The sequence below is a fragment of the Eutrigla gurnardus genome (genome assembly GCF_963514095.1).
Source record: "Eutrigla gurnardus genome assembly, chromosome: 10".
Taxonomy (NCBI): Eukaryota; Metazoa; Chordata; class Actinopteri; order Perciformes; family Triglidae; genus Eutrigla; species Eutrigla gurnardus.
In genome coordinates this window covers 10,439,293-10,456,172 of record NC_139924.1, presented here as the reverse complement: position 1 = coordinate 10,456,172, position 16,880 = coordinate 10,439,293, and the positions used below count along the sequence as shown (strand labels likewise).

General features: G+C 40.4%; 1 protein-coding gene across 1 annotated transcript; it reads left to right on the top strand.

Moving 5' to 3' along the window:
• The first annotated feature begins 451 nt into the window (after positions 1-451).
• Positions 452-14,339, top strand: LOC311020068 (flotillin-2). The gene is made up of 11 exons (XM_084019869.1): positions 452-664; positions 1,425-1,506; positions 4,215-4,305; positions 4,597-4,720; positions 5,349-5,467; positions 8,146-8,259; positions 8,344-8,463; positions 9,115-9,329; positions 10,047-10,230; positions 10,978-11,127; positions 12,383-14,339. Exons 1-11 carry the CDS (start codon positions 616-618, stop codon positions 12,419-12,421), a joined length of 1,287 nt encoding a protein of 428 aa, XP_083875995.1. The 5' UTR covers positions 452-615; the 3' UTR covers positions 12,422-14,339.
• The last annotated feature ends 2,541 nt before the right edge of the window (positions 14,340-16,880 follow it).

Below are 16,880 nucleotides of genomic sequence, written 5' to 3'. Positions count from 1 at the left end.
AGTAAAGATTATTTAGTTCAAGTGTTTTAATTGCAGGGTTTAAAATGAAATCCTGTTTAATGCTAATATGTGTTCGTTTATATAAAATACAAAAGGGTAATTCCAAGTTTTATGGATGTAAAATATAGCTCATTATTGACGTATTCTTCATTGCTTACTCTTGACGTTAACGTAAAGGAAATACTACCATTTCCGGTGAATTCTTTCAAAATAAGCTGCCAAACTTAAGCAACCAGAAAGGAAGTAACATAAATGTTTTTTAAATGTATATCAACCTATACGACAGGGTAGAGCTAGCTTCAACTAGCATATTATCATCGTACCGTAAGGTAACATTAGCGAGGCTACCAGATGTAGCATGTAGCCTTGCTCGTTACGGTCAATTAACTGTGGCCCGTGTTGACTAACGTTACGTCACTGTGCGGTATCGTTAGGCGGGGCGAGGCATACGAGACGAGCTGTGTTGTTGCTGCTGTCGTCGAGTGGGACTTAAGACACTTTCCACAATCCACACCGTTCGGAATTGGATTAAAACAACAGATATCATTTATATAATCAACTCCGTTAAGAAACCCGCTACTTGCTCGTTTTTTTCTTTTACAATCGCGAGTCAACATGGGGAGCTGCTTAACTGTGGGGCCGAACGAAGCTCTGGTGGTCTCTGGTAGGTGTTCCTCTTCTCACGGAGCTAACGAAGCTAAGCTAGCTGTCATTTAGATATAGCTAGCTGACCTCGAAGGCCAGCTGACAAACGTTTATCTGTCTCTTGTTTTTAGCCAGTCAGATTGTCTGCTAAAACATGGTGGCAGTCAATGTGTAATGCTACTACGTCTGCGTTAGTAACGTGATTTGCGCCATAAACTAGGTTTACTCAACCGCAAATGCACGTTAACATCGTTAGCAAGCAAGGCAGCGACGGCACGTTAGCATTCTTGAACCGTTATTAATTAACTGACTCACAGTAGTCGCGTCAATTATAGTTGTATATAAAACCACAGACTCGCGTGTATAGAGTCACGCTACTATACAAGCTGCTGTCTCTTCATTAACGCCTACAACAGCGTTACAGCTGAAGGTGGGCGGGTTCGCTCAACCTCCATAAACCGTTGCCTTGATGTAGCGTTTAGCTGGGAATGATTAGCGTAGACCCAAAGAAACAAGGCCAAATACAATGTTCATCACACATCTGAAAGAGTCCCGCTTTTTATATTCAATGTCTTCAGCTGTGATGCGATTTTTTCTGTATTTGAACATTTTTTTAAAGCTCGGAAAATGTCATACCATGCAATAATTCACAACTAAATATGCAGACACTATGGGAACATTGTAATCTGACAGACCCATAGGTTTATTACCTGACCCCTTGGGACACACCCCTCGGATGCCAATTTCCAGTTTTTATGTAACTGTTCCTCTTCCCTCAGGTGGTTGCTGTGGTTCTGATACAAAGACCTATGCAGTGGGAGGCTGGGCCTGGGCTTGGTGCCTCATCTCGGACACCCAAAGGTAACACCATAGTCAAAAGTTGACTTGTATTAACTTCTTAAAATGATTTTATACCAGCGAGTTCTGCTTATCACAGATAAGTGGATTATACTATTAAAACCTCTGTTCAAATTCATTTGGATAAAATGTTCCAGACCGCAGCTGAAATGGGCTTCTGCTGTCTTGGATTTCAACAGGAAGTCGGTCTCATTATCTACTGGCAGCCTGCAGGCAGTCAGTAAGCAAATGGAAGATGATAGCTGGTCTCCCATACTCTGTCTACTATTACACACGGTGTTGTTGTTTTTAATGTACACAGGTACAATGTTCTCTTTGCTTTTGAGCCTACACTTTTCCAAGATGAGTATTGTGCCTGACTGCTAAATGTGCACTTCCCTCTTAAATGTGCAGTGTCACGGGACAGGGGCATTTCTCAGGTTCATTTTTTGCAACAGTTGCCGTTGGCTGTTGATCTCTGCTTGGACATCAACCATTTTATCACAGCAATTGTATTTTCCCACAGCTCTTCTCTACAGTTCACCCAGATGTCACAGTTGAGATTGTGAAATATTCCATCACCTCATTTTCTGAGTAATACTCTGTTGTGATGTCCTGTACTTGGATTCATGTATTGGTGGTTAATCGATAGATTAACAATACGGCTGTGAAAACCCCCACAAATCCATCTTTGCAAGCACGCACACTAGATGGAGTCAGTGGCTAGGTGTGTGTCATTCTTCACACAACTACTTTGTCACTTTTTGTGGAGGACAAAGGACCCCCTTTTGAATGCTTATCACATCTGGCTCTTCTCTTGGATGGCAGGATTTTCATCCATCTTCAAGTGTGACAGTCTTGACATCTTATGAAGACGTTTGTCTTCAGATGTCGTCAGACAAGACGAAGCTAGATTGTTTCAATGATGCACACCCCAACCTTTCCTCTGGAGTAATGTTAAAAACAAAAGAAAGCAGTAGGTTTACGAATACAGTATATTTTCATAAGAATCCTTAAATATAATTGTATATATTTTAATTATACCAACTTCACGTTAACAATTTGTTGTAGGCTTTTGACATTTGCAGAGACTTAACGTGGAATAAGACAAATTTCCTTGATAAAAGAAGAAAAAAACGTTCTCCACTCCTGACATTTGTATATAAACTGTTGTTGTTCATTGTTGCTTTTTATATACACCGATCAGCCATAACATTATGACCACCTGCCTAATATTGGGAAGGTCCCCTTTTTGCTGCCCTGACAGCCCTGACCCGTCGAGGCATGGACTCCACTAGACCTCTGAAGTTGTGCTGAGTTATCTGGCACCAAGACATTAACAGCAGATCCTTTAAGTCCTGTAAGTTGTCAGGTGGGGCCTCCGTGGATCAGACTTGTTTGTCCAGCACATCCCACATATGCTTGATTGGATTGACATCAGGGGAATTTGGAGGCCAAGTCAACCATGAAAGTGGCCACTGCCATCAGGGAATACCGTTTCAATGAAAGGGTCTACATGGTCTGCAACAATGCTTATGTAGGTGGTGCATTTCAAAGTAACATCCACATAAATGGCAGGACCCCAGCAGAACATTACCCAAAGCATTTCACTGCCTCCGTTGGCTTGCCTTCTTAGTGCATCCTGGTGCCATGTGTTCCCCAGGTAAGCGACGCACACGCTCCCGGCCACCCACATGATGTAGAAGAAAACGTTATTCATTAGACCAGACCACCTTCTTCCTTTGCTCCGTGGTCCAGTTCTGATGCTCACATGCCCATTGTTGGGGCTTTCCAAAGTAGACGGGTCAGCATGGGACCCTGACCAGTCTGTGGACAAGGATCAGCACGGGCTCCCTGACTGGTCTGTGGACGGGGGTCAGCATGGGCAAACTGACTGGTCTGTGGCTATGCAGCCCCATTCCCAACAAACTGCGATGCACTGTGTGTTCTGACACCTTTCTATCAGAACCACATGAACTTCTTCAGCAGTTTGAGCTCCAGTAGCTCATCTGTTGGATCGGACCACACGGGCCAGCCTTCACTCCCCATGTGCATCAATGAGCCTTGGCCCCCCATGACCCTGTCGCCGATTCACCGGTTTTCCTTCCTTGGACCACTTTTGATAGGTTCCACTGACTACTGCAGACAGGAACACCCCACAGGAGCTGCACTTTTGGAGATGCTCTGACCCTGTCGTCTAACATCACAGTTTGGACCTAGTCAAAGTAGCTCAAATCCTTACGCTTCCCATTTTTCCTGCTTCTAACCCATCAACTTTGAGAACAAAATATTCAGTGGCTGCCTAATATATCCCACCCACTGACAAGTGCCATGATAATCAGATAAACAGTATTATTCACTTCTCCCGTCATTGGTCATAATGTTATGGCTGATCTGTGTATATACACCTATTTTACCTCCTTGTAAGCGTATAATAGTTTATTTGACCTCCCTTTCTTGTCCTTGTCTACTTCTGTGTATGTACAAGATCAACTTAAAACCAGACTCAAATTCCTTGTTATGTGTGCACGTGGTTGGCCATGAAGGCTCAATCTGATTCAGATTTTAATGAGCAATCAGCATCAGATTCTCAGTATTAAAGGTATATACAGATATACAATATTTTACATCTTCTTTCCATTATTCCACTGCTTTCTCTTATCTTCAATTGTTCTTATGTTCATATTCCTCTCTTCGTTGCCCATTAAAATTGCTTTTGTTATTTTCTGTAGGATAACCCTGGAGATTATGACTCTGCAGCCCAAATGTGAGGATGTAGAGACAGCAGAGGGGGTAGCCATCACTGTCACAGGGGTGGCTCAGGTAAGACCACATCACGTGTGCTTGTTTTTTAGGACATTTCTGAAAGCTGATGGCATGACATCTATAAACAATCATAACTATTTATATAACAGTTGTGTGCTTTTGCATCACAAAATGTCTCTACAAAGTTCATCCTATCACAGTGAACAGTTTCTGTATTAGCTATAATGACCTTTCAAAAAGTGTTACTATTGTATTTCATTATTGCTTTGTGTGACCCAGCTTTAGGTTCAGCTATTTGTTAAGAGTTTAGTGTGACCAGATGAGCTGACCTCATTGTGTCTTCTTCAGGTGAAAGTCATGACGGAGCAGGACTTACTAGCAGTTGCTTGTGAGCAGTTCCTGGGTAAATCGGTCATGGAAATCAAAGCTGTGGTTCTGCAGACTTTGGAGGGACATCTGCGCTCCATTCTAGGTATGGAAGTGAATTGCATTTGACATTTTTCTTTGTTAAATGTTGGACACCTGAATTTGTCTTCTGACATGCCTGTGTAAATAATTACCGATAGAGGTTTTAGGCAACTAACAATTATTTTAGGGAGTCATGCTTCTTTTCTTTTTGATAGTAAAAAAAGGTGAAAAAAGGTGAGGTCTTCATATTTCTGCATATTTTGCTTGACCAGCAGCCCAGAACCAAAGACATTTAACTTGCAAATATATAAAACAGAAAGTAATTACATTTTCACAAATGAAGATGCAGTAATCTTTGTCAACTGATAAATGACATAAATAGATAATTGATCTTCAAAATTGTTGCAGATATTTTTTCTGCTGATTGATGAATTTCCAACAAATTATCTTTGCTGTGGATTGATCTGTGGTAGCAATGCAGTATTCGTCAGTTACCTAATTACTTTTTGACATTTGTGTCTCTTTTGTTAGAGGATTCTGTAAAAGGTTAAGAATATTAGGCTGCTCTTGCTTTTACATAAACCTAAGAAATCTTGATAAAAAATAAAAATGCACAACACTGCTTCTAGTTTGTGAAAATTACATTTATGGATATGAGGTATGAATATATTGACAATATCTTTCTTTTGCAGGTACTTTGACTGTCGAGCAGATCTATCAGGACAGGGACCAGTTTGCTAAACTGGTGAGGGAGGTAGCAGCTCCCGACGTGGGCAGGATGGGCATCGAGATTCTCAGCTTTACCATTAAGGTGGGTTGATGGAGCTGTGGCAGGCTACGGCAACAATATCTGATCTCCAATACTGCCGAAAATGCTGGCATCAGTATCGGCGAGTACTGGAGTCCAGGCACCGATCCGATACCACGTAATTTATTTTTCCGTTAGCTTTGACACAGTTCTCCTCTTAAAACAGTTGCGCTGTGCTGGCAGCGGCAGCTGCTGTTTTTTCGAGGGGCAAAGAAGAATTGGTCAGCTGACACCTGTTAAAAGGAGCAAATGTTAGCGCATCATGTCGCCGGTTTGGCAGTACTTCACAGTGGATGTTCCCACCAGTAAGACGGGGACATGCAACATGGGGCTCTGTGCATTGGGCGTGAGACACGCATTTCAACCTGTTCACACGCTCACACGCCACATCTAGTATTTCTCACGCAGACAAATTACATGGATCATTGAAAAACGTTCTCTTATTTTACGAAAATAGTTCACCGAAATGTGTTTCTGAAAACATTTTATGCGAGAAATAAGCTATGCAGTTGCTGAATCTGTCTTTATTTTAGATCGACGACGGTCAGTTTAAAAGATTTTCGAGAGCTTGTGGGAGGCAGCGCCCCGTCTCGCGAAACTCGCCACGACGTGAAGGCATTGCACGGCTTCTTATAGACAATGAATGGGAAGCGTGGAAATAACGCTGCCTGTGGACACGTACCTTCAGCCAAAATCTCACGCTGAACTAAGTTAAAAACTTGAGAGCCCTGTGCAACATATGCAAAGACTCAATTTCGAGGGGGGCACGAGTGTTGCATATTTGCACTACTGTTCTATTTAAAAATAAATGGCTTCCATTTGCTGTATTCATTCATGTTTAACCTGAGCCACGCCTTACCACAATGATAATCAGTGTATCGGCCGATACCCACAGCACGAGTATCGGAATCAGCATCGGGTGGGGAGAAATGGTATTGGAACATCTCTAAATGCAACACATTGTTCATGATTATAGCTGAGGTGTAGACTGATATACTTCTTCTGCAGGAAAACTTACCCACTGGAAGTGATCAGAAGTTTATGCTCACACACTTTCAGCTCAGAATTGCATCTTTATGATTTTAAGCACTGTGTTGTTTCCATTTCGGTATGATGCATGAACTACCAGCCCAATATTTAGGAAATACAGTGTGTTTATAGGCTAAGCAGCCGTATTGTAGAAATCACACATGAGTCAGCAGCAGACCCTTCTTGTTTGGAATCTATTGAATCTTATCAAGGCAGCTGTTCATCAGAGAAGTTGTCTCTGCTTGTTTTCATGGCTCTAATGATGGACTGGCAGGAGACTCCCTCCTCCTGTAGAGTTTACTGTTGTGGATTAGAACCAATTGAAGTGTGGTGCAGACACAGCGGCTCACAATTCTTAGCTGAAAAACCATCATCCATTTCTTTCACATCAATTAGTCCAGATGGTTCGTGATGATCACTTATCATCTACTTGTGTGTGTGTGTGTGTGTGTGTGTGTGTGTGTGTGTGTGTGTGTGTGTGTGTGTGTGTGTGTGTGTGTGTGTGTGTGTGTGTGTGTGTGTGTGTGTGTGTGTGTGTGTGTGTGTGTGTGTGTGTGTGTGTTTATATATGCACATATATATGCATATATATAGCATATGCTTACCGGTATATATATTAGTGCTGTCAAAATTAACGCGTTCATCTTTGCGTTAATTATGAAATATTTAACGCGTTAATATTTTTTAAAGAAATTAACGCAGCTGTGTTTTGTTTACTTCCCGTGGCGGCTGACGTAAGACCTATGACTACGTGTGCCGCAAAGCCGTTAGCCATTAGTTTTTAACGGAGTTCAGCGTAAGATTTTTAGCTGAGGCTGCGGCGTCAGCGGGATGGGGGGGGCTATCAGCGATCGCCGAGCAGTTTTTTAAAATGATCCCGGTAATTTGTCTGCGTGAGAAACACTAGATGTGGCGTGTGCTGCTTTGTCCTCTGACAATGTAAACAGACTGGTCTGTCTCAGTAACGGGCTGAATGTAAAGGAGGACTAAGCTGACTTGTTGTTCTATGGAGTGAAAAGGATTTATCATTCTGACTTCACAGCAGAATATTTCCTTGTTCTTTTTTCCATATTTGCATGTTCTATTGTGGACCTTTTTGAAATGTTCTGTTAGTGCATATAAGAAATATGCCCTTTTCAAGCTGACAGTTAATTTTGATGGCCTTGATGGTTTCTTTGGAAATCTGTAGTTCACATGAGAGAATCTGTGCTTAAAGTTAAAAAAAAAAGCTGCTATTTAACAATAGTATTTGAATTTAAATACTTCCTTTGTGTTAATTCTACATAAATTCCATCATTTTACATTTAAATATCCATTATAGCATACTTTATTCTTAAGAAGAAAGAAAGCGATTAATTGCAATTAATTACGGCAAATTGTGAGATTAATTCGTTAATTTTTTTTAATCGATTGACAGCACTAATATATATCTTTTAATCGATTAAAAAAATATATATATTATATATATATATATATGAATTGCAAAATCTATTGTCTCATCTGCCTCACTTTATGTTGGCTTAGATACAAATCTTGTCAGTTACTCTTTACTGTTCAGGTTCAATGTGTACAATGTCTTTTCCTTAACTTTTAGGCTAACCCTGCCTTTTCACAGGAAGCTTACAGGTTGACCTGTTTATATTTGCTTGCAGGATGTGTATGATAAACTTGATTACCTGAGCTCCCTGGGGAAGACCCAGACTGCAGCTGTCCAGAGGGATGCAGACATTGGCGTGGCTGAGGCAGAAAGAGATGCTGGGATACGGGTAAGGAGGCATTAAAGAGAAAAGTGGATTCTGTTGTGCACAACAACCAACTGAACACTGCTTAACTTCTATATCATCTCATAGGAAGCAGAATGTAAGAAGGAGATGATGGATGTGAAATTCCAGGCTGACACCAAGATGGCAGACTCCAAACGAGAACTGGAGCTGCAGAAAGCTTCTTTCAACCAGGAAGTCAATACAAAGGTAGGCAACTGAGGTTTGAAACCGTGTTGAAAGCAGGTTTCATACATAAAATTACTTCTCTTCTAGAGCTGTCAATTTTCCTCTATAATAAAAAAATTAAAACTAAAATTCCATTCCATATTTTTTTCAATATTCAAATTATATTTGAATAGTTAATGGTCAAATTCAGCCTATTATTAATATTAACTACAATACACAGGCTTATACATTGCCAATGCCAGTATCAGCAATGTGGTTGTTTTAATTCCTGTCCACTAGAGGGCGTTCCAAAAACATTACGATTAAATATGTTGAATTACCAACAGCTGACAGCTTTCTAGATAAGTAAAAATGAACAAAGTTAAACAACCACATTGCCGTTCTCCTGGGGACGCTGTGCCCCCGTTGCCATGGCTACGCCCTCCTCGTCTCACCGTCGGCTCTACTTTCACTTTCTCACGTACATCCCGCTGTTGGATGCGCGATTTGCTAACGATGCGCGATTTGCTAACGTTTCTCAAAAAAAAAATCTGATACTAATTTCAGCATTCGAATAGTACTGATTTTACTATTCTATTTATATTCGATTCCCAAAGTTCATTCCAACAGCCCTATTCTCTCCTGTGTGTGTACCCTTTCAAAGAGTGACAGTCTATGTGCCCATGTTTTCAGAAAGCACAGGCCCAGCTGGCGTACGAGCTGCAGGCAGCCAAGGAGCAGCAAAAGATCCGCCTGGAGGAGATTGAGATCGAAGTGGTGCAGAGGAAGAAGCAGATCACTATTGAAGAGAGGGAGATTGATCGGACAGACAAGGAGCTCATTGCCACAATCAAGAGGCCTGCTGAGGCAGAGGCTTACAAAATGCAGCAGCTGGCTGAGGGGCATAAGTGAGTGAGAACCCATCAGTTATTATGATCTTTTAGAACCAGTATTACAAATCAGTAGAATGTGCAAGATTGCTCTCGCTACAGCAGCCTCCTAGTTGACTTAAAAGAGATGACAGAGTGGTGATCTGAAACATTTGGCCAAGAGGTCATGTCAAAATGCAAAACACTGCAGTAGCAAAATAACTGCCCCCACACCACCATATATGAGCATTAGAAATGTGAGCAGACGGAGAATCTGGTTGTTGAAATACCAGCTGACTAGGAGTTTCAGTTACAAAACACAGGGAGATAATTTACTAAAGAATCATGGCTTTTTTAGGTAAACAGTCAGTTTGCACAGATGAATGAAAACAAAAACACACCTGAAAAACACGTTTGGGTTGAAGCAAAAATGTTTTAATCCCAAATATACTTAAAATTCAAATTTTTTTACAATAGTTTGTACTATTTTTTGTTACTAGAACACCTTTTACAATACTTACCTGAAGGGTCGCCTCAGTCAAAACACTGGGGTTGAGTTACTCCCTAATAATGTTATATTCAATTTCTGTCAAAAGATCCCCTGAAATGCTTCACTGTACCTTTAAGGACATACGAGCAGGGTGGATGATTATCTGTCACACAGTACTCTGTCAGAAGTAAGCAGCAGTTTGGGAGACGTGTTGATGGAGGAATCAGATATCAGTTGTTGTAACTCGTCTGTTTCACCTTTATCAGAATCAAGGCGGTGCTGTTAGCCCAGGCTCACGCAGAAAAGATCAAGAGAATCGGTGAGGCGGAGGCTAGCTCCATCGAAGCAGTGGGCAAGGCGGAGGCTGAGAAGATGAGACTGAAGGCTGAGGCCTACCAGCAGTACGGAGAGGCAGCTAAGACTGCTCTTGTCCTCGAGGCCTTGCCTAAGGTAAAACAAAGATGGGTTCTCCAAGTGTCCTTAAATGTTCCATAATGCCTTTTCAGCTTCACTAACCACTTGTATTTTTCTTCAAGACAACTTTTATATTGAGTTCAATGTTTTGTTTGTGCACAATTCATAATTTGCAGCATGAGCCTGTGCTAAGTCAGTGAATGATTCCCATACTATAAAATATTTCTGTTAAAATCTATACAATTATTATAGTTGTAAAAGAAAATGCTTGGGATTAAAGAGATAGTTTGACGTTTTAATAAATACATATATTCACTTGCTTTCTGAGAGTAGGGTGAGAAGATAAATGCCACTCTCGTATCTGTCCATTAAATACTAAGCCATTGCCAAGAGATGGTTAGCTTAGCTTAGCAACAAGACTGCTTGCCTCTGTTTAAGTCTACTTAATCTGCCTACCAGTATCTCTGAATTTTTAGTCCCATCACATGAGCACCTAGGAAGCAGTAGCATTGTTGTTTAACTTTAAGGAACTAGCATGAAACGTTTAATAGTAGCAATAGTCAGTTCTCAGACCCAAATTGCACAGCAGGTGGTGAAAAGTATTTTTTTCAGGCAATGGAAATTGACAGCTCCCAGTCTTCCAGCGAGATCACCACAGTGACTTCATCTTGATGATTCATAAATCATGAGACCATGACTTTATTATGTATCACATGATCACTGAGAATTTTATGAAGGAGATGATTTCCTACTGGCAGTAAACACTTAACTGTATCTTTGCAGATTGCTTCCAAGGTGGCAGCGCCATTAGCCAAGACCAATGAGATAGTCATCCTGAGTGGAGAGGGCAGCCGTGTGACAGGCGAGGTGACCCGCCTTTTGGCTGAACTTCCTGTGTCTGTCAATGCTCTCACTGGAGTGGATTTGTCAAAGGTAGGCATGCTTTTTAATGTAGATCTATAACGATGAGAATGTATGTGTTGTATTGCTTTAAAATGGGTGAGGGATTAGGATTTTGAACCAGCTGTATTTTATAGTGAAATACCCCTCATGAATGGACCTTTTAAGGTATAAGTTTGGTATTGTTTGGTAAATGACAACATTGTGGAAAATACCCTTAAGCTTGTTTCAACTTTCACGTGATCCAGGACAAAAAATATCAAAGTAACTTTTTAAGGTCAATATGAGAAAGAGAAAAGAGAGCCCCACCACCAGGGTTTGGAAACATGCTTATATCACAAGATACTTTACGTTTCCGTAATGCTGACACATATGTTCCATCAGGTGTGTTTACACAGAAGATTCTGCCGTAATCGCAGAAAGGAGTCAAAAAATATGCCGCGATCGCACCATTTATAAAGAACTCTGGTTTGCGGTCACCTATTACAAAGCATCCCGGCTTTGTGGAACCAGAGAGGCCGATACATAACAATAGGGCAGTCAGCCATGTAATGTGTTAAATGTCGGAAATTCACCAAAACAACAATGAAAGAACTTTTGATCTTCTTCGGATCTACGTTTTGAGCTCTGGTGGCGTATCGCCCTGGTAACCGCCTCACCTCTGATGCGGCTCTGTGATGACCTCCGTTGGCGTCTCAGAGATGGAACATTCTGTCACCCATTTCCATCTCGGTTAGCGTTTACACTGACGATGGGGTGGAAAAAAGGCAAACGAAAAGGCAGCCAAAGGGGGCTACAGATAGCTTCACAAGAAAACTTGACGTACCGCACTCCTTTTTCATGGTAAAAGGACCTGCATTTCTAGAGCGCTTTTCTATTGTTTTCAACCCCTCAAGGCGCTTCACACTACATTCACTCTACATTCACCCATTCACACCCATTCACACACATTCATACACTGATGGCAGAGGAGCCGCCTTGACATCAGATTATCCCCCCCTCAAATTCAACCACTCCCTCTAACTGAGGCACGGCCGTCCCAGTTTGTCTTTTCAGTGTTTTACAGGTTTTTTTCCTGCATTTTCCTGCATTAGATTGTGGATTTCAGCTATTTGTCTACAAACTAAGCCTAAAAGGAGTTGAAATCAGAGAGCTGAGCCTTTGGGGAAAATCCACCAAACTAGAGTGAATGGAAAAAAAATGTAGGACATGAAGCCTCACGGTCAGAGTTATTGAAAATTCATGAATTCAAGAATGGCATGTTGAAGAAAGTGTCCTTTTTCAACAGATTCCGTTGCTGCAGAAGATGACTAATGCTCAAGCCTGAAAACTGACGACTACACATGACTCCAGTATCTGTTGTATGCACTCTAATAGACTGCCTTTAATACACTTGAAGAATCTTGTTGTTTTATACGTATATACTGTATACCAAGTGAATTTTGGAAACCTCTGGTGCCTTAATTTATACAAGGCCAGAATATCTGAATGCACTGCTGCTCATTCATAGATTTTTTAAAATTCTGTTTTAACATGGGAACATTTTGTGTTGTGATTTTATTTTGAGTTGAATCATATAGATTGGCCTGTTTGTATGGAAGATTGTCGAAGAGGAGAGCCGATATTAGACTGCTGTGATGGTTGATTACCTGCTGACTCTGGACTAGGTTAGATCTGACCTGATAACACCCTAGTCTTGGGCATTTGAGCTCTGCTCTTTTAGACCACAACATGCCTGCTCTCACTTTACATTCTGTATGGTGCAGGCCTTGTTGATTTGTATACCTCTTGCTTTATCGTGAGACACATCTGCATTCCCAAGATAACCAGAATCCCTTGTTAGATAGACCTTTCCCTTTATTGTAAATGTTGTAGTTTATACCTATTTAAGTAATTTTATGTGTCACTCGTTGATTTTACTCTGTAACAGGTGCTCGCAATCTTAAAAGAAGCCCTTATCTTGTGTACATTTTGTTTGTTCCCTTGGAAGAATTTAAATTATTTACAAACTACTGTTATCACACACAATACGTAAGATTTTTATTTATATGCTGGCAGGGAAATGGGAACAAAATCTGATCTTGTGCTGACAGCTTATGGTCCTTTAATATTTAGTGTGTTTTGTGTAGATGTGTAGCTTTGGCCTTGATAAAAATAATAATAAAAAAAAATGGAAAAAAAGAGATTTAATGGGAAAATTGTAAAATGAACTGGCTTGGAGTTGTTTGAAATATGTTTATATTGTGAGGAAAAAGCTTAATGTGAATAGATTCTGAAAATGAAAGGCCAAACAGCGATGCCAAATAGAATAGATTGCCTTTTCATTGCAATTGTGTCAGTAGGACTTGGGATATTGCATCGTTTATCTGATTTAATTTCATACTACAAATATCTGTAGATGCTAAGCCATGTTCCACAGGGTGCATCAACAAACCAAACTTCTTCTCTTTTCAGAGAAATACACTTTATGTTCAATGTTTTCCGCTGTCTGCATTGATCTGTTTTTAATAACTGTGACATGAAATATTGAAGGATCTTTTGGCAGAGTACTTTAACTTATCAAACAATGTTTTATCTATTTTAGTCGGTGATGTTGCTGTTTGTAAATGTTCACTATGCTTTGTTTTTTTGTCTAATCCACCAAATGTAAAGCTTCATTGCAGCAGTAGAAAGTCTGTTTTGGTAAAAAGATTGGAGGGGAAGTTGGCAGGGAGAGTATATAATTGGACTTAACTGCCCATAAATGTCTTTCATCCACTAAGACATGTGTAGAATAACTGGCAGCTGCTCCTTACCCTAAACAAGTGGGACAGTAATATTTAGTTTGAACCCTGCATCTCAAGCAACAGCAAATAGTGGTAGTTGTATTTATGGCTGAAGAAACCGCCTGTATGAGCATACTGACTCAGAATTCACAGAGGACTGTTATTATTACCGTTGTTAATTGATTTTGTGCTCACCCTCGGTTGATTTATAATTGTATCATTCTTTGCTGATATAGTGACTTGACAAATACTGTGACCATAGCGATTTGTTTAGCTTCAGATGGTTCCAGTGACCGTTTTTTTTTTTTTTTTTTTTTTTTTTTTTTTTGTTATATTCCTAATGTTATTTACAATACATACACTTTGACTCTCAAACGGCCAGGAGTTCCTGTATGCTCTTGCTGCATGTCATCTGTCTGCACTCCGAACAATCAGTTCACTCTTAGCTCATTGTCACACTAATAAATCCAAATGCCATAATCTATTCATTCATTGCCATTTACTGATCTGCAAAGTTTATTTAATTCAGGATTAATATTTTTTGTGACTCTTAATATATCATAAAACTGGATTTCCGTGACATCTCTGCAAGCTTAATTTATTTAGATTTGCTTGTGTGTGTGTATATATATATATATATATATATATATATATGTGTGTGTGTATATATATAAGTAGTAATAATGCAATACTGACGGGCCATATTTCATAATGGGTAGACTTCTTTTTGATACTTTAAGTATGCTTCTATTTTCAGTTAAGTAAATATTTGAATGCAGAATTTTAATGTGTAATGGGAGTATTTTAAAGGATGTTGATGTCAATATGAACACTCCTTCCAGCGTACACCCAGTGGTGGAATTGACCTTAAACTCACTCAAATATGTATTATATTCAGATTATCAATACTAAATATAAATCAACGGATACATTATGATGTGTTAGGTTGTTCTATCCCCTGCCTGACAGATGGCTAAATAAATTAGTACTAGGCACTGAAAGCGGGAGACCTGTTACTCTGGTCGTCGAGTATGGCAGAAACTTTCATCCATCTGTGTTGGCTTCACCACACATCCGTGCATCTGAGATTATTTTCCCTTTCCTCAGTCAGGAGTCAGGGTCTTTGACAGTGCATGTAGCTGGTCCCTGATGAAGAGCTGTGATATGTTTATTGCTGTCTCACACTTTACACTGAATGGCAATTTGGCAATCTTTAGCCATATGATTGGTTGAGGAGCAGCACCTAAAACAAAGCCCTCTCTGCTAGTAACTAAGCGCTGAAGCCTCTGCATCTGTTTTTTTGTTGTTTTTTTTGGTATGACTTGGGCACTGCCTGTCGATGTCCAAGTTACTGATGGCTCTTTAGACTATATATTGGCGTGATGTCCGTTTTGGGTGACGACACTTGGCCTCTGGATTGTGTGAACCTTTTTGCAAGATTGTCTGGTTTTACTGCTTTCATGCCAGATGAGCCAAGTGTGAAACTCGGATAATTATGGATTTGGACTTCATTGCAGACAAAATCAGTGAAAAATGAGAATGGTGGAAACTGGACTTGGTTTTACAGCTTGTACAAACTGCCTTGTGTCATCCATTTCTCTTGAAGCCCGTACAGATTTTTTCCACAATGGGGTTAACACCCCTTAACCCAGGTAAGTAACCCTCTAGCTTTCTCCCTTAACAGATTGCCATGCTCTCTCAATTCTGTGTCTGTGTTGCCAATCTTGGGGAACCTTTCAAGTTTGTCCAAAAGAGCCTTCTCAATTGTTTCAGATGAACCATAGCACTCCTTGAGAAGCATCCATGTCACCTTGAGCCTAGGAGCAGCCCTAATCCTCCTAACCTGCTCTGATGACAGAAGACAATTGTCTTCAGGTTACTATACAGATGTCAAAAACAAAATGGCTGGACTGCACTAGGACTCTACCCATGTGATCACAAACGACCAATAGAGAAAGGTGCATTAAAGTGATAGCCCGCAGCTAGAAGCAGGTTCTGGTTTCACTTGTTGATAATGTCCGGCTGCTTACAGTTTATGTAAGTGGCTCGGCTGGAGCTAGTCGGTAATATCTTGTTTAACAGTGTCTCATTACAGTGTACGCCGACCTCAATAACAAGCACACACTCTCAGTACAAGGAACACATTCCATTGGCTGCATCCAATTGGCCAAAAGTTCTCTGGCTGTCTCTGATTGGACTTTGTAACCAGGAAACGGAGAGATAAACAACACTTGGTTTATGATATGCAATTCAATGTAGAGAAGAAGACACTGGTCAGAGTACAACTTCACAGCATGTCCCAGTATGAATATGAGGAAGACGTACTGGGAGAAGTTGAAAATCATTCATTTATGGTGATTGTTCAGTCGTATCAGTACAAGACTGAAATTCACACAAGCCTGAGATGTAACTTTAAGCCAGTCTATGAGCGCCTTTATAATTTGGTTCCGCCCTCTGTGCTGGCAATCACAACAGAGCCAAGAGAGCCGTTGAGCTGAATATTACCCCTGGAAAAATAGTTTCTTACAATAACTGAATTTATAACTGGAATTTGAGCTAAAAGGAGGATTTTAGCAAGTGAGTTTTAACTAACTGGACAAAACGTAAACAAACAAAGTATCTCAAATAAATATATAGGACTGTTGAGGGAGTTCGCAATGTTTTTTTTCTGTTTGCTTGTTTTTACTTATTTATTTGTTGTTATGTGTGTCTTGATGTTGTCTCTGTGTTTATATGTACAGGTATGTAAATGGGGGATGGAAATTTAAAAGCTATGCTTCGTCCATCTCCTTTTCAGGCCAGGTGTTGTTGGTTTTTTAGCTGTGCTGTTGCTGTATTGGTATGTTGGTGATTGTAGTTTGTTTTGTCTGATTGCTGTGGTCTGGTGTGAAATAAATATTAAGCAACTTTGGTGGTTTATGTGAGCTAGCTGGCCAAGGCAGAGTAGGTCATTAGCGTAGCATAAGCATTGACAGACAGACAGCTAGACAGACAGACAGGCCGTCCAATTATTTTCTCCGG